This window comes from Phocoena sinus, chromosome 2 (assembly GCF_008692025.1).
Source record: "Phocoena sinus isolate mPhoSin1 chromosome 2, mPhoSin1.pri, whole genome shotgun sequence".
In the NCBI taxonomy this organism is placed as follows: Eukaryota; Metazoa; Chordata; class Mammalia; order Artiodactyla; family Phocoenidae; genus Phocoena; species Phocoena sinus.
In genome coordinates this window covers 73,090,860-73,113,983 of record NC_045764.1, presented here as the reverse complement: position 1 = coordinate 73,113,983, position 23,124 = coordinate 73,090,860, and the positions used below count along the sequence as shown (strand labels likewise).

The 23,124-nt window shown below is 35.0% G+C and overlaps 1 protein-coding gene across 3 annotated transcripts in view; it reads right to left on the bottom strand.

Moving 5' to 3' along the window:
* Window positions 1-2,448: 2,448 nt before the first annotated feature.
* VPS13C (vacuolar protein sorting 13 homolog C) overlaps window positions 2,449-23,124 on the bottom strand; it is a 176,398-nt gene continuing 155,722 nt past the window's right edge. For 2 of the 3 annotated variants that reach the window (XM_032621285.1, XM_032621287.1), the window contains exons 73-83: window positions 21,552-21,633; window positions 20,224-20,337; window positions 19,362-19,437; window positions 18,803-18,966; window positions 17,305-17,350; window positions 15,578-15,701; window positions 14,639-14,753; window positions 9,551-9,639; window positions 6,072-6,195; window positions 4,640-4,723; window positions 2,449-4,328 (exon numbers count right to left, since the gene is read on the bottom strand). In XM_032621285.1, the coding sequence (XP_032477176.1) occupies window positions 4,227-4,328; window positions 4,640-4,723; window positions 6,072-6,195; window positions 9,551-9,639; window positions 14,639-14,753; window positions 15,578-15,701; window positions 17,305-17,350; window positions 18,803-18,966; window positions 19,362-19,437; window positions 20,224-20,337; window positions 21,552-21,633 (1,120 nt within the window). In that variant the 3' untranslated portion in view covers window positions 2,449-4,226. The remainder of the gene's footprint in view (window positions 4,329-4,639; window positions 4,724-6,071; window positions 6,196-9,550; window positions 9,640-14,638; window positions 14,754-15,577; window positions 15,702-17,304; window positions 17,351-18,802; window positions 18,967-19,361; window positions 19,438-20,223; window positions 20,338-21,551; window positions 21,634-23,124) is intronic. The other variant, XR_004348280.1, reaches the window with a different exon arrangement.

Genomic DNA, 23,124 nt, shown 5'->3' with positions numbered 1-23,124 from the left:
ACCATTCTAATTATTTTCACACTAGAGGTCAATTCTAAAAACTTTTCATCCACCAGATATTTACTTAATTAATACACTAGGGGATAGAAATCATGACTATGTTCTTGTTTTTTTTTTCTTCAGAGTTGTCATGAATCTTTATGAAGCACCATCATATGGCAACATTTCAGTCTCCTAAATGTCGATGCCAACTACTTTGAATGCTTTATCAAAACAATTTGCCAGCATAACTAAAATGAAACATTGATACGATCTGAAGAGGGAAGAAAATCCTGTTGTTCCTCATGGCTTCTCCTACAGTTTATGACGTTTCCAAAATTTGGGAAGCAGCTTTAATAAACTGATAATTTTAAGGTTATACAGATTTACAATTTCTTATCTAACTCCTGGGACCAGATGTGTTTCACAATACAGAATTTTTCAAATTTTAGAAAGGCAATACGGTTCATATACCACACAGCTTGTACCCCTCCAGTGAAGTCTGGAGCAGCACCTCATAATCAAATACATTAATTTTGCTACAGCCAAACTAATTTACAAAAATAGAATAAAGACCACAAATAGCCTCATGTCAGTTCAGTTCAGATTTTGCTGTCAAATGTTTCTGTCGCAAACTTACAAAAAACCTTTTGGCTTTCAGGGCTTTTTCAATTTTTGAATTTTGTTAGGGACAGAGGGTCTGCAGTATATAAAAACAAACAAAAAGTTTTTCCGAAGGCTTTTTCAGTGCAAAGAGACGCTCAATGTTGAGTATTTGAATAATACAGCCTTGTAATGGAAGCATAAATTCAAGAACAATAAGCCTAAATTCTACTATAGGCACAATTACTGAGAAAAATGGGCTCCTTCTGTTCCAGGGAGTCTCAATTTCTTTTCAGAGTCAATACACACATAGCATAGAATCCTCTTTCATCAGTATTAATCGTCATTCTCACAGGGATTCTCAAACAAAAGGGCTTGTGCCTCAGGGATAAATGATTTTGATATGAGTAATCTCCTATCCCTTAAAAATCTTTGGTTTTCTCCCCAGTAAAAAGATGGTTCTTCTAGCTCTGGCAGTTAATTGCAATTCTGTAATTTAACTGCAGAGCTCTTCAAGAGTTTGATTACTTTAAATCCAGAGCATTAACTTTTTGGTCCCAGGTGTACCTTAGAAATATACAGAAACCACTGTTAAAAATACAGATGTCCAGACACCACCACATCAATACATTTAGAGGCCCACAGCACCAAAAGGGTGATAGTCACCTCTCTTATACATAATTCAAAATAAAAACAATACTAAATCATGAAACGCGTGTAAAGAAATCCATCCTAGATCAGATTTTTCTTATGAGTCTTTGAATCTTTTGTGCTTGTTTTCATTTTGATGCCCCTGTTTTGCTGTATTCCTCAGGCTATTCTTCCTAGTGGATAACCCAGTACCCGGAAAGCCTTCAGACTTGCAGTCTGAGTTCCCAGTGGGAGGGGGTGGAGGACGGGAGACAAAACAATGGAGAGACAGAGACAGATGGGGTGGAAGCCCCCCAAACTGCCGTGCAGTCTAAGAAAGGTTCTGCAAGGCCACTGAGGAGTCTTCAAGCCGAAGTCGGCTGCCAGAGGAGCTCCCTGTCTCCCAGGGGTGGGCCTGCCCAGCATCCTTGCCACCCACAGTCAGCGACTGACAGAAAGCATGGAAGACATGGCAAGAGGGGCCACAAATCCAAAGTGTAGCAGCTGGTCACATCTGTTCTCTGTATTCTCTCAGTATTGAAGATCTGTGCCACTGGTCTCCAGTGTGGTAAAGGGGCTCCACACCCCCAGGAAAAACCTTTTCTTGCCTAGCATCTTTTTTTTTTTTAATTTATTTTTGGCTGCGTTGGGTCTTCATTGCTGTGCGCAGGCTTTCTCTAGTTGTGTGTGAGCAGGGGCTACTCTTCACTATGGTGCACAGGCTTCTCATTGTGGTGGCTTCTCTTGTTGCAGAGCACGGGCTCTAGGCGCACAGGCTTCATTAGTTGTGGCACGCGGGCTCAGTAGTTGTGGCTCATGGGCTCTAGAGTGCAGGCTCAGTAGCTGTGGCACACGGGCTTAGTTGCTCTCCGGCATGTGGAATCTTCCTGGACCAGGGATTGAACCAGTGTCCCCTGCATTGGCAGGAGGATTCTTAACCACTGCGCTGCCAGGGAAGCCCCTGCCTAGTATCTTTTAAAGCTCTTGGGAACTAAGTTCAATATCCTGTGACAAACCGTAGTGGAAAAGAATACGAAAAAGAATATATATACATACATATATACGTATAACAGACTCACTCTGATGTACAGCAGAAATTAACACATCGTAAATCAACTATACTTCAATAAAATTTTTTTTTAAAAGCTCTCCGTAACTATTAAACTAAGTTCTCACAAAAAATAAAAGCAAGTATTATTGAGTATGTAACATAAACCCACAAAGTTTTCATACCTGTAAACAATGCACCAAATGTTTTATTTCTCTCATATGCAAGCAGTTGACTCTCAAAGCATTTAAAAAAACACAATAGACATTATTACACTTTATTAATGAATTACTTCTGTCCCAGGGGATTAAATCAAATGAAAATGGTACAAATACTTGGAAGTTTATTTCTGAGCCAACTGAGATGATGAATTTATGGGTTTCTATAAATTACTTTTTCTTAGTTCAATGTTTTGTACATGCCATCAGTACAATATAATTACTTAAATATTTGAGATATTGTCAGTAGCTGTGATTCATATGAAAAATATAATCAGATACCTCAAATTCCTGATTAAGTCAGTTTTAAAAGGCGCAAAATATTAGTACACTTGAATAAAGTGCAATTAACAGAAATTCTGCTTAAAGCTCGAAGTTTTGAATATAATACTTTCCTTGACAGAAAAAAAAAGTGATGGTGAAAAGGCAAAGACCACCGTAACATATCAAATATTTAGGGCATCAGTTATTATACTCTTTGTTTTGGAGCCTACTGTAAATTTATAACTAGGAAAATTTTTTAAAGTTGTAAGGCCAGTCTTAAAAAACAAGAATAAGGATAGTAGAAACATTACCACACATATCAACAAAAACAGAGCAAACCAAGTTTGTGCACAACTTCATTTCATCAATTCAGTGATTTGAAGTAAATGCCATGTTAAAAACCATGAGCAAATTTAAAGATTCATCCAAGGAAATTAAGTACTTTTGAGCATTTTTAAAAAAGCTTTAATAGGCAATGCATCTCTGACCAGCACAAATGGGATGCAGAAAGAACAAAAATGAGAGTGGATGGAACTGATTCTTACAGGCCTGCTCGCTCAGAGGATACTACCAATGATTTTCCTCAGTGTTGTTAGATGCCTTACTTTATTTATATATAAAGCAGCTAGAGCTCTTTCATTATTCCTACTAAGTATTTAAAATACATTTCTACGTATGCATTAAAATTAAGTGTTAATTATGATGCCCTTAAAAATCTTTCAACTTATACAAGTTCTAGAAATATAAAAATGTTCATTTTTTTCATGTGTCTAACTCTTGAAAAACTTAAAGTGCAACATTTTCATGCATCAGCACATTGATCATGCCATATAAGTTCATCTCGAAACAGCATGTAAATAATTTCCAAAACTTCTAGACAACAGAGTATAGATATTTTAAGGTTTGATTTTCCATTTGTCTTTATATTACAGTGCAAGGAGGAAAAATAAGCGCCAAATCAAAACATGTTTTTATTAGGAGAAAATAATGCTTCCATGAAAAGAAAACAGGAAACATGTCATGTCTCCCTTTCGTGGTTTTTCTTAAGTCAGTCACCTGGTTTACCAAAAATGTTGTATCAGTTCAATTATTGAACAAAATATACAACATTTGTTCAAAGACTTGTCCAAAAAAGCTCTCACAGAACACTAGTCATTCTAAGCTCCTTTCTTATTTTTCAGTATGGACTTTAATTAAAAACAAGCTATTACCCTTTGTTTCCCAATTTTAATGGAAATTTCACTCTGAGTTTAAAGTGATATTTCTTTAAGGGTCTGACCCATCCAGGTGGCAGTGTAGAAGTGGACTGCTATCATACACACAGCTACAAAATTAGAGCCAAAACTAAGGGGGAAAAATGGAAAATCCAAAACTAATTACTCTAGAAAAAAATTCCAAAACTAAAGGCTTCCTTGAAGAAGAGTGGTTTACAGACAAGACTGTGATTGGTTTTTCTCCCAGCTGCAGCCCCCTGGGATCTGTGATTAAGATGGTATTTGGGGCCTGAGAAGTTTCAGTGATGATTGCTTCATCAATTTTTGCTGTTGTCTCATTGACCATGCATCCTCAATGGCACGACATGCTCTCTGGAAAACAAAATATTTACCATGAATGGTAAAGACAAGTACAGGCTCACATGGTGGAGGAGAAAGGTACAAAACCAAGGGTATGAGATCTCCACACAGGTCCAAAGACAAGAATACACAGTTAATACACGTCATGCTAACACCCTTCTGCCCTGTTAAGCCCACAACATATTATTTTAAGCATATATATCCATCCAAAGCTATAACTAGTAGATTTTTTGGGAAAAGTAATAAGTATTGTTAATTATAATATTTTATTTCAACTTGCAGTGAAAACACTGAGAGGGCATTCTTTAAAATAAGTCGTTTACCTCTGCTGTGGTGATATCCTGCAGGTAAATTTTCTGAACACAGCCTTGATTGGCACTGTCTCTTTTTTGGAACAGACCTTGTTTCTGTTTCAAAACAAACAATGACAGAAAAGAAATTATTATGGGGAAGAAAAAAAATCATAACCTTTAACTGAGTGCTTAAATGTCAACTCTATTTTATAATCACTAGACTAACCAAATACACATATTCGGTATGATAAGAAATAAATCATTTTGGTACAAGGACAGTGGTTCCATATGTGAGTTGTTAGAATTTATGAAATTGGATGAGTATATATCTACATGCATAAAATGATGGCTTTCTGCAGGCAATGATAAATAGCCTACAGAAATACCACTTGATAACTCATCACATCTGACAAATCAAAACACCCTCCCTTCATTTCCTTGGCCGATAGATAAAATTCTTATATAATGTAAAACACACTGAGTCAATTCTCACCACTGATGTGAAAGAACAGTGATAACTGAGGAAACTGTAATATACATGCATAGTGACACAATCTTTCCTAGTCTAAAAACTATGTTTCATATACCAAGGCATTTCAATTTTGAAACTCTACAATGAGGTAAGGCTGAAATACAAAATGGAATGGTTTCATGGTAGTTTCTTTTACTTGTAAACTTGTATGAAAAGAAAGTAAATGTAAATTAAAGGATAATAGTACTTATATCTCTAACTACTGAATTTTATGATAAACATTTTTCAGATAGTTTCAGGAATAGAGATATTGTTTAGGAAATATCCTAAACAATAAAAAATTATTGTTTAGGAAAAAAAAAAGAAATTACCATCTTTGGAATAGTAATTTCTAGGTTTTTTTTAAAGGGGTGAAAATAAGTTTATATCATATATAATAAAAATTATACATTTCAAAGTAAAGTGAGTCTACGTACCAAGCAAGAGATGGGGTATCATTTTTGCTAATTACTTGCTATATAATTAAAAAGTTTTTCCATAGAAAATGTAGAGGAAAGACATGAAAGCATTATTACATAATTAAAATGCATTAGCCTTCTATAAATGTCAAATATTATTAAATGTGAGTGTTTTAGACATAATATTTATAATAATCTCCTAAAAGCCTAAAATGGGGAATCTTTCCAGAAGTATTTAAGATTATAGCAAAATGAAGTTAAAAAAAAACCCTTCTACTCAATAATGCTTTATTTTACCAAAAAGAAACCTAATTCTTTCAGTGAACAAATTTAATATTTCACTCAATGCAATCAAGGACTGTCAGAAACTAAAGTACAGAACACAAATACATCTTTCCTTACTTTTCAGCATATAATAATAATAATACTTCAAACATTTTATTCAGTTAACTATAAAACAGAGTCAGAAAGCACTGGTTTCCATTCATTTAACAAACTTCTGGTTCTAAAGGTGTGATTCATGTTTTCTTACCTCAACTGAAATTTTGAGCAGATTTCCATCAACAATAGGAGACTGTACAAAATCTTCAAATGGATATTGCCAGTCTACGGACACATGGCCTAGGATTTCAACTTCCTTTATACACAACACTCGTCTATTTTGCATAAGGAGACAAAAATATATAGGTAGTGATAAAGACAGTTAATTACTCTAATATTTCACTCTGCTGGACGGTATTACTTGCTCAGTAAGCATTATAACCTGGCACACTAAAAACTGTATGCTTCACATTAAAAAAAAAAAGGTAACTGTCAAATAAAGAGCAAACATGGCACAAGTAACAAAGGAGACCTTCAAAAATTCCCCTTCTGCCAATCTTGCAAAATTCAGAAAAGTGTCTATTTTTAATTTTTTTTAACTGACCAGAAAACTGAAATCATGCTCTTTAAAACACATAAGGAACAGACTATACTCTCATCTGGGAAGCAATAAAGGCAGAAGCCCCTGAAAATGTTTTACTTGGAAAATTATTAATTGCTTTTTACTGTCAATCACATATGCCTTTTAATCAACAAAGAAATGTCACAAACCTCAAATGTCAGCAAAGATTCACGTTAGGCCTACTAATAAATATCAGGTTTGAACACTTTAATACTGATGTACTATATCACAGAGTGAGTATCCCATTTTACTCAAAAGCAATTAAAAAAAAAATTCACAGAATCCTTAAAGGGCATCCACATTGATTTCCCAGTGTGTGATTCAGATTTGTTACTGATATAACTATACTTGATTCTAAAGTTTCTATTACAGAAAGCAAAACTAGGAAAGTAGAACTGTTCATTCTACAAATGTGTATGGTGCTGGAGAAACAAAGAAGACAAGGTTTCCGCTTGAGAGGTACCCATAGGCTATAAGGGAAAATAAACCTGCAAATAAATGCTACAGCACAGTTAGATAAGAACAATAGCAGAGTGTGTAGAAAATTCTTTCGGCACACAGGAGAGAGGGACTGACCATTGGTAATAAAGTAGGTAGTGTTAAGAGCTGATTCTTGAAAGGAAGAAGTTCTCTAGGTAGGAAAGGGAAATTATACTCTAGACAAAGGAAACAGTGCATTAACATATCTAGGAGTACAAAACAGGGAAGATCTGGGACTTCCTTGGTGGCACAGTGGTTAAGAATCCGCCTGCCAATGCAGGGGACATGGGTTTGAGTCCTGGTCTGGGAGATCCCACATGCCGTGGAGCATCTAAGCCCATGCACCACAACTACTGAGCCTGCGCTCCAGAGTGCGTGAGCCACAACTACTGAACCTGCGTGCTTAGAGTCCGCGCTCCACAACAAGAGAAGCCACCGCAAAGAGAAGCCCACGCACCACAATGAAAAGCAGCCCCTGCTCGCCACAAGTAGACAAAGCCTGCGTGCAACAACGAAGACCCAATGCAGCCAAAAACAAATAAATAAAATTAATTTTTAAAATGTTTAAAATATATTTCTAAAAAAAAAGGGAAGATTTATCTGAGGAATGTGGAGGTCTGTAGCTGGACTACTGGATATATACAGAGGTGAGAAAATTAGCTTAGAGCCAGATCTTGAAGAATTTTTGTTTTTTGGTTTTTTCTGCAGGGGTCGGGGGGTGGGGGAGGCTTTCAAGGAATTTTGACTTTGGCTGTGAGAAGAAGAGCTAGATTCTAGATGTTTATAAGGTAGAGTTGAATGAACTTGGTGACCACTGGGGTGAGGACTGATACAGACCCCTGGCACTGTATTTTTCAGCACAGGTGCTACTGAAATTGCGGGACTGTGTTGTGCACTGTAGGAAGTACAGCATCCCTGACCCAGGCTACTAAGCACCTGCAGGGCCTCTAATCACTGCAACAACTTCCAACACCCCTACACATTCCAAACAGTCTCTAGGAAGTGGACTCCACCCCCCACCTCCTGCCTAGTAGAGAATCAGATGATGGAGCTAAAAGTTAAAGATAGCTTTTACAAATCACTGCATCAAACGCAATTCACCATTCTGATTGCCTTAAAACTCTGCTCTTGACCATCGTACTCTTGAACAATATTATTGTTCTCCTGCCACCTTCAATCTCCTTCACTTTCTTCCTCCTGCACCATGTTTGCCAGAGTGCAAATCTTGGTCTTCTTCTGTTTAACATATTCTCTCAGGATGGTTTCTTAGATCTCAGCTCCAGATCTTTACCCAAACTCCAATTATCTGTATACCTATTCCAGGTATAACCTGCATCTATATGTCTCCCTGACAGTAGAGGCACCTCTACTTTGATATCTCAAAGCTATGTCAAACTCATTAAGCTCAAAACAGAAACAAAATCATCATCGTTTCCCTCAAATTACTGTAAATGGTACTCAAGCCAAAACAGCAAAGTCATCTTGTATTCCCTTCTCTTCCATATTCAGTCACCCAACCCTGGTCTCTTAAGGCTACCCACTCATATCTAAGAGAGACTGTCATTGCATTGGTCAGGAATATTATTTTTCTAATTGCCTCCTGAAAAGCTCTATAAGGGATTAGATTTCAAATTACTATGATTTTTCAATTTACCTGAAGAAAAAACAGATGTATAATGTACACATTAATATTCCTACCAAATGCCTAAATCAAACAAGTACTAAAGTATTACATATTACCAAAAAAAAAGAAAACAAAAAAACCCCCACTGATTTCTACTGCTTAGTGCTGAATTACATAAAAAGCATAAAAACTACTTTTTAGATTGTTTTGTGAATATTTTACTTCTTAATTAATGGGCAAATCAGAAGACTAGTTAACTCTCTCTTAGAAACAGCTTGTAGGTTTAAGCCTGAACCCTAATGCTTTCCTTTCTCTCCTTGCCACCTAAATATATTTAAATGCAATAGTAAGGAATCTAATGCAGATGTTACCTGCTGTAAGTGCTTTGCCTTAGTCCTACAAAATACATAACTTAGAATGTTTTGAAAATTATTAATCTATAATTAGAATAAGTGATGTAAGGTAAATCTCAGGAAAATAAACTTAGTAGTTTAGTCCAAGTTCTTTCATTGGGAAAAATTATCTACCACTCCCAAAATACTTAGAAAAAACTGGAACACAAAGAAATAATACCAGCCTTTTAAAAGGTATGCTAATCATCCAAAATAAAACCTAGTGAGAAAAAGTGATTCATGAATTCACCCTCCATAACTGGATTTATAATTCATATATAAAGGTATCACTGCTGCACTTATAAAGTCTATTCTAGACTCTGTCTCTCAGAAGTTGTGTAACTTGGTTAAGCCCCTAAACCATGCTAAGTCTCAGTTTCAGCATCTCCAAAATGAGAGGGTCAGAATAGATGATCTCGAAGGACCTAACCAGATCTGTATTTCTGTGATTCTACGACAATGAACATTTTGCAGTTGAAGCATAGTTATCTAAATCCTCTGCCATTTTAATCTCCAAAATTCTTATAATCTATATAGTCAGCATTTTAAAAAATGTCACTTGAAGTCAATACCTATTTGTAACCATAAGGTTTGTCCTCTTCCTTCCCAGAATAACACAGTGGTATCGGTAAGTCTCTCCTTCTAACTTTTTGATATGATTCTGAAAAGAAAAGAAGACTCAAGATTTGGGTTTTACATGCATCCAAATAGTATTTCCAATACTCCATATTAGCTAATCATAATAACAGTACCAGTTAGGAAAAAATTATTAAAACCAAAAGCACAATTCTATAGATTGGCACGTGAAGCTAGAAAAATATTCATAGTATAACTTAACTTTCACTGTGCCTTAAAAGACAAATAAGTATTAAACACTAAGTGATCTTCTAATAAAATACATCTTATTGCGTAACTCAGAAGCTTTTAAATATTTACCAGAAATAATCAGACATTTTCATTAATATGAACCTATACTAAAACTGGACATTAACATTACAGGGGTCTTTACCGTGGGGTCCACGGAAGGACTCTGGGAGGTCTATGAACTACCATAAAAGAATATACAATTTTGAAAATGTATTTCTGAACTTTTTTCAAAGGACGGTTCGTACTTTTCATCAGATTTTTAAAAGGGGTCTGTGATCCTTCTCAAAGGTTAAGAACCACTGATTTACAGAGAGGTAGATATACACATAATAAAATTCCAAGATAACTGATATTTAATATTTTTCAATATTTGGTCTTATACATTAAACATGCATGAGAAGTACAAGCGTGTATTGAATTATATTCCTGGTAGAAAAGAAAATTTAATGACAACCTTAATACAAACATGAAGAATTTCTAAGATTTCAAATAGCTGGCACAATTTATTACTAAAGACAATTACAAGCATAAAATAATTCAAGTATAAATAGTAACGCATTAAAATACACTTTTTTTTTAACTATCTCAAAACTATTGTGACTTCAGTCAACACACATTAAAATTAATAGTTATTTTTATAATTAATGCTAATGAAATATTATTGACATTATATATAATTAAAAATCAGATGAGATTATATGAAAATATAAAACATAAACATACCTATAAGATATTAACATTTTATAACCAAGAATACAATATCAATATTATCAAAAGGAGAATATAATCAATAATAATCACAAGCAGAAAAAGCACACTTGTTATTATTTCAAATACATATATTTTTTTTTTTTTTTTTTTTTTTTTTTTGGTACGCGGGCCTCTCACTGTTGCGGCCTCTCCGGTTGCGGAGCACAGGCTCCGGACGCGCAGGCTCAGTGGCCATGGCTCACGGGCCCAGCCGCTCCGCGGCATGTGGGATCTTCCCGGACCGGGGCACGAACCCGCGCCCCCTACATCGGCAGGCGGACTCTCAACCACTGCGCCACCAGGGAAGCCCTCAAATACATATTTTTTTTAAAGATCCTTGGTTCCCAGTCATTCCTTGACAATTACAAAAAGACATGAACAAGGAAGATGAATCCCCAGAGAATGGGGTCTCAACCTCGGAATGAGTCTCAGAGAGAAGTGGAGTTTAATAGTCACTTGTTTCACATCGTCCCTGTGTGAATTAGCTAAAATCTTTTAACATTTATTCCTTTAAAGAGAATATGGGAAATGAATATAACAATTTAGTGCTTTTACTTTCAGCTTTGAAATTTAAATGTTAAAATATTTAGATTTGAGATGAAACGTACAAGAAATACTACCCACTTTCCATCTTGTATGCATTATCATTAGTCATCAGGCTTTGCACTTTAAAAAAACTGAAGCTTTTAAAGTATATTTATCACCATAATACATTATAGAAACCTGGTTTCCAGCACTTCTAAAACCCACTGCACTCTGAGATTCAGTCTTTGTGGCAGATTAGTTTATAAAATATTTACTCTCCTTTCCCAAAATGCAACTTGAAGAATTTACAATATTTAGCAAAACCATTCAATTTTTTTCAAGTAAATTCTAAGGAAATAATATAAGATATGAAAAAGCATTATGTTTAATGATGTTTATCCCAGCATTCTTACTGTTAATAAAATAACAGAAACAACTTTAATGTCAAAAACTGGGAATGGTCAAATATACAAGGTAAATTTACCTCAACAGACGGTAATGCAAGAATTAAGAATGAAGCATTTCTAAGAACATGGAAAAATATAATTAAAACAAAAAAGCAAGGAACACCATTTAAAATATTATATAATCGTAACTATGTGAATCAAGATAAATATTAAATAAAAACTGGCTATATATATATATATGTCTGTGTAAATATGTATATGTGTGTGTGTGTGTGTGTGTCATGATAATTATCCTAGGAGAACAGAGGATAAGTAAAAGAGTATATCCTATGAAAACACAGTATATAATTCAGTAACTTTCAAAGCTCAGTATTAAATTAAAGAATACAGAGCAATACTCAGGAGAAAAAGAAAATGGGGTAAATCAAAAGATTCCCAAATAAATTATTTAGAATGTACCCACATTACACTAAGCACTAGGAGGACATAATTTTACCCTCAAGTGCTCTTTAATATTTACACATTTTGTTATACTAGGTCCCTTAAGGATAGAAGTCTCCTTTCTTCTCTGTATCAAACACAGTCCAGATTATCAAATACTTTGTACCCAACTAACTGATTACAGCAAAGTGGGCAAGGGATGAAACAGCCTAAATTTCTTAATTATCCATGCCTACTCTGGCTACCCATGGAAGAAAATTACCAAGTCCTGTTCTTAATGTACAATCATTCTATTTCTTCCAGTTCTCATATCTTAACAAAAACTACTAAATCAGATGACTATATTTAGCTAAAATAATAGTTTCTTGAAGTTTTGTGCTTACTGACATGCAGTTGTAAAAAGGGACATCATGAGGAAAAGAATAACATAAAGAGCTAAACAATCAAAAAGTAAACAGTAAAGAAAAACATTTTAACAAGTTATAAGATTTTCCAGAAGTCTCATTAAGATTGTAATATATCCAGGAAAATTAAAAATCATTACTTTTACCTAAGAAGGAAGAATAATTATTAGTGATGATTTAAGACAGAATCTTGAATTAGTTACTGTGCTTGATTCTCACAGAAACTGTACATGAGGCAACATTTTAGTCAACCCTCAATTATTCAGGCACAAGAAAAGTCTGTCAGCTATAGTTTTAGGCTAGTTTTTGAAGGTCATTCTTTCTTCTTGAAAGAGTCCTTGTTTTAAATATGAAGGATTCAATTTATTCTTTTGATAACTATAGTTTAAAAAATATATAATCCAACTGAACAGTTGTGTGTTAACAGCTTCATTCTCTTTAAATGTTACAACACGTTAAATCTAAGTTTATAGTTTGGTTTCACTTTTGGGAGGAAGCATGAAAGTTGCTAGATAAGACACTGCTAAATCAAGCATTTCTATCATTTATAAAAAAGAAAAATCAAAATATAACGTATGTTGAAATTAACTATGGGGCCACTAATTTCAAAATGATAGTTTGTAATTTTTTTTTGTTCTCATTAGGATAATGAATCCTCTCGCATGATTTAAAAGCAAACGTGGTTGGTTTTTAAAAATAAAGACATCTATAAATCCAAAAGCCACATAAGTAATCTGCTTAATTACTTGTTCAACTTCTATTTACATTAATTAAAACTAATAATTGTGAAATAAGCATAACCAATAAGGAGATTTAATTTTTAAAAGGTATAAATACTAAAGGCTAGGAATATATATAACATAATTAGAAAATGATAGCCACTTATCTAGCAAGAGTACCAAGGAGTTAAAAAAAGAAAAAGAGATTAAGGAAACATACTCTCAAAATTCATGTGCCAACTCTTATTTGAGGTCTAAGGACAGACCCAGAGCAACTGATACTTCATTTCTTAAAATATATGCCCCAGTCAATAGTTCTGTAACTTGAGTAAATTTAGGTGATTTGTGAAACATATAATAGTTATGTAACTCTTATCAGCAGGACTCACATACATAAAGAAGACATAATAGACTGAACATAAGAATTGTTTTTTTTCCCCAACTTTACCAGAAATGCACATAAATACCGTAAGATGAAATTCTCAAAATGATAGTAAAAGTATCCACTTGTGAGTTCAATAACGTGTTCCTCCAACTAAATGTAAAAGAGAGTTGATTTCCTATGTCCTTTCATCTTTTATATTGACCTCTTATTCCTGTACAGTATTACCAGGAATATCATAATTTTTATCTGTAGTCAAGCCACTACAATAAAAAGTTCAGATAGAGGTGAGAAATGTAAAGAAAACTTCATTTTAATGGACTCTCACTCTAAATAAATCAGGACAGTCAATTAATACCACAGTTTGTTTTGATTTTTAAGGATGAAATCAAGTAGTAGTATAGAAAACATTTACTCCTGTATTTCCAGTTCTTGCTGTGTAGGCAGAAAAAGAAAGAAAATAAAGTTAGAAGCATGCAGAAAGATAAAATATAATCACATACTATAAAAATCAAAGTCTAAGAAAAATGAAGAGTCATTTTATTTTAAAGTCAAAGTAGGAAAATATTACTAATTTTATTTTGGAGGAAAGCTAGGCATGGGAGAATAGCAATTTACATATGTGTGTATTATTTAAATACAGTAAAATTAAAACTAAAATAAAAGCCAAAAAAATCCTTAAAAAAGTTTTTAAGGTTTAAAAAGATTAAATTGGACATAATCTTTTTTTCTCTCCTCCAGCTTCTGTTTACCTGAATAAATCTAGATTTACAATATAGTCCAAATAAATTAATTTGGTTGGGAGAAAAGGAAGCAGTGAAATTCCAATAATTAGCTACAAAGTAGGAGACCAAAGTTAACAACACAAACTAAAGGAGCTAACATACAAATAGTAATAAAGCCTATGACTGTTTTTAAGATTATCCTTTCTGCACTAAAAAGCTTTGATCCTGTGCAGAAAAAAAATGATGAGTTACTCCCATTTAATACATTATGCTAATATAATAAAACAAATAAATAATCAAATTCTACCCTACCATCATTCCCTATGTCATCTTTAAAGAAGTTCATGAATCACGAACTTTAGGAACCACCCATGAAATCCTGATCCTAGAAATCTTTAAAATTGAATTTCACTCATGACCATGAAGAATAGAATTTATACCTCAAATAAATCATAGCCCTCAGATTCCTGTCTGTCATAAGGGCGAATGATGCCGTCCTCATGGATCAGGCGAGGGGAACGGAGCCTGGTCACTTCCTCAGTTGATTCTGCCACCCTGTGTAAGGCAGCAGAGTAAGTACATACAAGAAAACATGTGAGAAACTTTCAAAATAATACAAATATATATGTGTTGATTAAACACTGTACTACGTAACACAGTATATCAATATTTGATAAACAGAGTAATTTTAAATAACTTGCCCAAAATAACGTGACAAGTATTAAAACCAAGTAGGTTTAGGGCTTCCCTGGTGGCGCAGTGGTTTAGAATCTGCCTGCCAATGCAGGGGACACGGGTTCGAGCCCTGGTCTGGGAAGATCCCACATGCCGCGGAGCACCTAGGCCCATGAGCCACAACTACTGAGCCTGCACGTCTGGAGCTTATGCTCCGCAACAAGAGAGGCCGCGATAGTGAGAGGCCCACGCACTGCGATAAAGAGTGGCCCCCGCTTGCCGCAACTAGAGAAAGCCCGCGCACAGAAACGAAGACCCAACACAGCCAAAAATAAATAAATTAAAACAAACAAACAAAAAAAACAAGTAGGTTTGACTCCAAGTTCCCCACCTTTTCTTAAAGAAAATGTCAAAATAATAAAGGCAGGGAGTAGGCCATCCACTCTTTGTATCTGTGGTGTCTAGCACACTGCCTGGCATATAGTAGGGACCAATAAACACTTGTTGAATAAAAGAGAAATTGGCTAATAAAAAAAAATCTCTTCCTACTCGTTTCTGGGGGCACTCTACCTTGTGAACCTGTCAGAGCTTTCAATTAGACTTTAAGGTCCTCACGCACAGGCAGAGTATTTAACCTACTTATGTATTCCCGGCAACAATTAGCACACAGACACATAGCTTGCATACAGTGTGCGCTGAATTACCTCTGGATTCCTTGGAAGGTGCTGCTGGCCATATCTATTATTCCACCAGTTGGACGAGCCACCGCACCCACAAGCCCTTTTCCAATTCCTTTAAAGAATCCAGCAGCTCCTTCCTTTTTGGCACCTTCATAAAACCAAAGACAATGAAAGAATAGAGATTTTAAAATAAGCAACTTTGAACTCAACAAAAGCCTAAGTCAAATACTGAACTGTTTTACCCGAGAAGTTCCTAGAATTTGACTTTCTAAAGAAGCTGAATTTAATCCTAACATGTGATACAACAGCAGTTTTCAAAGTGTGTTAAAAATGCAAATTATTAGACCCCACTCCCAGCCAGTAATCTGTGCTTTAACAAGTCCCCAAGGTAACCCCAAGGCACACTCAAATTTTACAACTACTGATCCAGGAGTCTAGTCAGTACCTATAACTGGAAGATCTAAGAACTGATCAGAAATTATTGTGGGGTTTTTTTTTTTTGGCCAACAATCAGGAGATTTTCCAAGCAGTGCACTTTTAAAAAAAATATAAGAACTTTATTAAAATATAATTCAAATACTATATAATTCACCCATTAAAGTATACAAGTTAAATGTTTTTTATAGTATATTCAGAGTTGTGCAACTATCACCATAATCAATTTTAGAAAATCTGTTATTATCTCAAAAAGAAACCCCATACCTATCAGCAATCATTCCCCATCATTTCCCCATAAACCCTCTTCTCAATCCTATGCAATTTACCTCCTTCCTCCCCACCCTGCAGACCAAGGCAACCACTAACCTACTTTCTATCTGTATGGACTGGCCTCTTCTGGTCATTTCCTACAAATGGAATCATACAATATGTGGTCTTTTGTGAATGGCTTTTTTCACTTAGAATCATGCTTTCAAGGTTCACCCATCTTGTACTTATAACAATACTTGATTTCTTTTTATAACTGCATAATAACTTATTTGTAAGGATATACCACATTTTGTTTATCCATGCATTAGATGATGGACATTTGGGTTGCTATTACATTCTGGCTGTTATGAATAATGCTTCTATAAACATTTATGTACAAGTTTTTAAAGCAAACATAGCTTTTCAATTCCCTTGGGTATATACCTAACAGTGGGATTGCCGGGTCACATATATAAACTCTATGTTTATATTCAGTTGTCCCAGCACCATTTGTTGAAAAGGCTATTTTTCTCTATGGAATCATCTTGGCACCCTTGTCAGAAATCAATCTACCATAAAAGTAAGGATGTATTTCTGGAAGCTGAATTCTATTCCACTGATCTGTATGTGTACCTGTATGCCAGCACCACCTGTCTTGGCTACTTTAACTTTATAGTAAGTTTTAAAATTGGACAGTGTAAGTCCTCCAACTTCCTTCTTTTCTTCCAGATTGTTTTGGCTATTCGGGGTTCCCCTGAATTCCTATATAAATTTTAGAATCTGCTTGTCAATTTCTGCAAAAAACCTAACTGCGATTTTGATAGGGACTGTATTGAATAAAGTAATGTCCTTTTTTTTAATAGGATAAAAAAAAAGAGTCAATTGCTATTGATGGCCCAAGGGACTCTAGTCTAACTATGGCCCTGTTAAAAATAGCATCCAAAGTCTGAGACATAGTCTACTACTTAACCTCTTCACATCCTGAGGAAAGTTATGCTCATTAAACAATTTACCATGTATCAACTCCTCAGACTCTGTACAGGAAGGAAACGTTCTCAACCTACCTTCCACTGGCTTTGTTATTATTCCAGTCACTCCACCAACGACTCCCTGAGAGAGAAACCAATCAAGTCAAGCCCGAAAGGAAGGTGCTTAATTTTAAACCAACCACTAGAGGGCTCTACAGACATACTAGAAATAACTTTTTTTTTTTTTTTTTTTTTTTTTTTTTTTTTTTTGCGTTATGCGGGTCTCTCACTGTTGTGGCCTCTCCCATTGCGGAGCACAGGCTCCGGACGCGCAGGCTCAGCGGCCATGGCTCACGGGCCTAGCCGCTCCGCGGCATGTGGGATCTTCCTGGACCAGGGCATGAACCCGTGTCCCCTGCATCGGCAGGCGGACTCTCAACCACTGCGCCACCAGGGAAGCCCGAAATAACTTTTTTTAATGAGGACTTGACAGAGAACAACATGCACATGTAAGTGAGCACTATGATTTTTAAAATATTACATCATAGCAAATTTTAAACGGAGCACTTTGTAGAACTTAATAATAGACAAAGGAGTAAAGCAGTAAAGGTGAAAATTTTCTACATCTGACTCTGACACCAATTAGCAGTTGATACAATCTCTTTAAGTCTCAGTTTCCATCCATATCAGTATATGAGTAAGCTGAGAAAATTATACATCTAATTATAAGTTCTAATGAGGTTACTCTATAATCTAGTGAAAGTGTGGAAAACTGAAAATGAAGGGACCTCTGAAGGATAGCAAATATCCCGACAAGTAAAGCACTTTAGAGAATACACAAAACATTACAAATCACTGGCACAAACACAGCAGTTACAGTCTCCTGAATTATCTCCAAAATTTAAAAATACTTGTACATTCTTTAAGTAACTGTCAAGTAACGGTAGTAACTAAAAATACCTGCATATTACACAAACACACAGAAAAGGAACTGAAGGATATATACTATATTGAAAAGATTAGACACCTCTCAGAAGAGGTGAGGGGTAATCAAAGAGTACTTTACAGCCTTACCTATGTTTCCATTACTCGTTTAAAAAAAGAACTTATAAGTTCCTATTATTACCTATAAGGAGGACAGTCATATATTACCTGTATAATTAAACAATATTCGTATATAATTTATAATACCTGTACCTAAAAAGTAGTGAAAGGTAGTTCCTGGTTTATAACCTGTAGCTTGTATGCCTCCCTTCCATAGAAACGGTCGACTGACGATGACCTGAAGAATTCCTCCCCACTCGTTACCTCCACATTCCTCTGCTCTACCTGCCCCCTCCCCACTAGTGCTAACCTGCCATCATTACAGTTTTCACTCCAGCTGAGCGCCAAACTAAGTCCAGGAATTGGGGGGTAGATCTGATGGTGATAAAGGGAAGGAGAATAAAAAAGGAAACAAAGGCCACAATTTATCACTACTGATACTCTGACAGACGTTTACTCACAAGCAGTATTCCAAGTGCCAAACAACCAGTACATATTCTAAAGTGTATATAAAAGTAAGCATTTCTTGAAGATTCGGCAGGAGACTTACACGCAAGAAGCCCTTTCCCCCTTTGGCCAGGCTGTCACCAAAATCTTTAGGCTGCCGACCCATCTCTTCTCTTCTTTTTTGCTGATATTCTTTGTCCATTGTAATTGCTGCCAAACCTTTTCCAACGGAACCGGTGATTCGAGATACCACTCCTGCTGCACCACCTATCAGAAGGTCAAGAGAAGTAAGTCACACTGTTTCTTTAAAGAGCATTACCACAACATACAGCATGCGGCTGCTTTAAACTAACGGGTGCTTAAAATTCTGTCTCATATACAAAAATGCATTTATTTTTTCCATTTCCCACTTAGCAAGAAGAGGAATAAAACTATTTAAAGTACATTGATTCAACACAACAAACACATATTTAAAAAACTCAGCAGGTCAGTGTTAAATTATTTTCCATTTAAGAACAAGGGAACACATCTTTTAAGAGGATTATTATAAAAATAATCCCTCTTTTATTAAACATAATCATTTGTTTTTCATAAACAATGCATTTTATAATAACTATAATTAAAAATACACACACACACACACACAAATATGTGATACATACCTACTGTGTGTCCAAAGAGACTTCTTACTCCAATTACTAACCCCTCAGCAAATTCTTCAGGGCCTTGAACAGCACCCTGGCCGGAAAAAAAAAAAAAGTTTGCTACTTAAAATTTAAATAAGTTTAAGACTTTGAATCTAATATTTCAGGGTTTCCATGAAGATACAGAATCTGTAAAGATACATAAACATTGTGGTGACAGTTTTCACCTTCTAACCCAAATACTGATGGAATACCTATTGTGTTTGAAGATACCTTCAACCCACATGATCTCAGCAAGCCCTTTAAGATGACAAAAATTGGAGAGGAGTAAATCACTGGCTTCAGTCACAATCTGAAGTTGGCCTCCCAGGACCAAGTGCCATCTGACTGCTAAGCCACAGTGACAACAAGACTAAGAGCCCACAGTTTCAGCTCTCTTATTCTCCCCATTTATTCTCTTTGTTTTGTCCTTCTAAAACCCTCACCACACTAGGCTCCTGGATCCTTTAAATGGAGGAGAACAGGTTAGAGGAAAGCTTGGCTATGAAACAAAGTCAGCTTTTAGTGCCCCATTAGTCCTTTCCATAGTGGTGAAACAGCCTTGAAATGGGTCTCAAACTACCTAGCACTCTTCCTTACAACTACATTAAATCCTAGAAAACGTGGGGATGTTTTATTACCCAGACACTAGAAGTGCTCAATTAATTCTAAAACAATCTTTTAATGTCATCTCTAGTAATTTAAAAAAATATATACAGTTGATATATGTTATATGAACATTATTCAGTCCCCAGATACAATTAAAATACAAATTACTTGTCATACAAAATAGAACATCCATTTTTCTGTGCTACACTGAAAATAAATGAAGGATCAATACCTGGAAGGGTTCGTAGAATAAAGCTTCAAATCCTTCTGACAGACCTCTAATTAATCCAAATGGGTTTCCAAGCACATCTAAGCCCAATACAAGGACATACATCTGTTTCAAGAACTACAAGGGAAAAAAAATAAATGAAGTCCTTTGCAACTACTGTAGGGAACAACATCATGATGCAGTAAGAAAGTGGGATACTGACTAAATTAGGTTTGTTAAAGGAAAGCGCTGCAGAATAACCACCACTACGACCATTAATTGATCTTTCACTATGTGCCAGGCATTATGTTAGTACTTTTACATGGGTCTTTCAAATTGGACAGAACTAAGGTTTGAGGCAAAGTCTGCCATTTGGCAGTTATGTAACCTTGGACAAGTCACTTAGTCTCTATAGGCCTTCCTCTTTTCATCTATAAAATGGGAGGTCTATGATACTGACCTTGCATGGCTGAGTATGCATATTAAATGAATATATATTTCAATAACTGGTACTTACTTTTGTTATTATCACTATTTCTATGAACTAGATGGGTTAAAAAAAAAAAAGAAAAATATCCTTATTTGAACATGTAAAAAACATAATGTCTATACACCATAAGAGAAAGGACCTGCCAGCAGAGGAAGGAAAGAGGAATGTCACCCTGGAGTTCCACAGTATAGCAATGGAACCCTAGTGCCCCAAAACAACTACCATGTCTCTGTGCATAGAACTCGAAACATGGAGTAACAGGCAAAGGGAGGAGCCTGGCTTCCTCACAATTCTACTAGACTATGCTTAGAAACTATAGTCATTGAAGGAATAAAATGTATTGACTCCTAAGTTACTATTCTTTCCCAAAGTGGTAAATGTACAATTGCAAAGGGAAAAAACACTAAGGAAAACTTTTTTTTAAAAGTTTATATGGGGGGCTTCCCTGGTGGCGCAGTGGTTGAGAGTCCACCTGCCGATGTGGGGGACGCGGGTTCGTGCCCCGGTCTGGGAGGATCCCACATGCCACGGAGCGGCTGGGCCCGTGAGCCATGGCCGCTGGGCCTGCGCGTCCGGAGCCTGTGCTCCGCAACGGGAGAGGCCACAACAGTGAGAGGCCCGCGTACTGCAAAAAATAAAAATAAAAAAAATAAATAAATAAATAAATAAATTAAAAAAAAGTTTATATGGGGCTGGGGAAAAACTAAAGAAATAGAAATTAATCATTCAAGAAAACTAAGTAATGAGATTGAGAACTGCAGTAAATTAGGTAAACGTCACACACTGTACAATCACATACAAATGTTTTGTTTTGCTATTTTATGAAATATATTCCTTATGAGTTACTATGATAGGAAATTACCTGTTCACTGTAGTGTCTAACAACACTCCACATGAGCTGATCTCTGTTGTAAAACTGATATCGAATCTCATAATAAGCAAGTCTGGGAGGAGAAAGTACCAAAAGTACTAAGATTATTTTTTGAAAAAAAAAAAGAGACTTAAAATTTCAGTGATAATCATTGCTAATTCACAATTAGGTTTGTACACATAATTTGAGATCTTAAATATTAGGATAACAAAACTACTATAAAAATAGTGCATTCTCATGCAAATCTTTCATAAACACATAAAGAGTAAAAAGGTTTTAAAAAGTTGACCATAATCCCACCACACAGTGGATTTTTTAAAAAGTTTTTTCTTCTTCTCATTTTCCACTTTGAATTCTTTCTTTTCTGTGCAATTGCAAAATATTAAAACATTCTGTATGCATTTTTACACTCAGCATTGTGGATAAATATTCTTCTGTGTTTTCAAAATTCTATGTAACCATTTTAAATAATGCATAGCATTCCATCATGTGAACATGTCATAACAAACGATTCTTCCACGGTCAGACATTTTAAAATTTTGACATAATAATGCTGCTATGTGTATCTTGAATATAACTTTGGTTGTGTTTCAAGATTATTTTTTGGACCGAATTCCCACCCAAAATAATGAGTGAAAGACTACAAAAACATTTAAGGCTCTTGAATAGATCCCTTTCCACTGATACAAATAGTAAAAAAAAAAAAAAAAAAAAAAAGTGCCCATTTCTTAGATCCACCCCTCTCTAGTATTAGGATTTCTCATATTTTGAAAGCTTTGATAACTTGTTTTAATTTGCATATATTCTTTGATAAATAATAAAGCTAACCATTTCTAATATCTATTAGCCACTGTATCTCCCCTTCTGTGAATTATCTCACATTGTCCTATGGCGTTGGAACTTTTAGGTTAAAAATTAAGATTATTATCTTTTGTTATACTTGTCATCATATTTTTCCAGTCCTTTGTTTTTTAAGTGTTTTCATTGATTTTGTTGTAAGAGTTTAATTTTTATGTAGTCAAATCAATTTTGTATTTTTCCTTTGGGATTTTTTCATGGCTTTTAAACAAAGAAAGGTTTCCTTTTATTCAGAGATTTGATAGCGATTAACTTCTATTTTTCCTTCATCTTTGTTTTTCTATTTGAATTTTATGTTTAAGCCTTCAATTCCTATGAAATTTGATAGTGTGCAAGTGAGGTGAAAATAATATTAATGAATTTTTTTCTCCAGTACCACTGTTGAATATTCAATTCAATAAACATTCATTGAATTTATATGTCTCTGGCACACACAAATATTCTTATTTTAAATGCAGCAAGGAGCTATTATCTATACTTTGCCATATAATTATACTGAAATATAATCCTGTTGCTATATATTTCTAAATATAATTCCTTTTAAAACATGGTCAATTTATAATATACTACTAAACTAATTCAATGTTTATACTATATTCATGTATTATCTAGATACTGATAACTGCAGAAGATATTAGACTCTTTACCTTATCTTTATGAGTAAAATAAGTATACCTAAAGGGCATAATTAGAAAGGGACCAAATT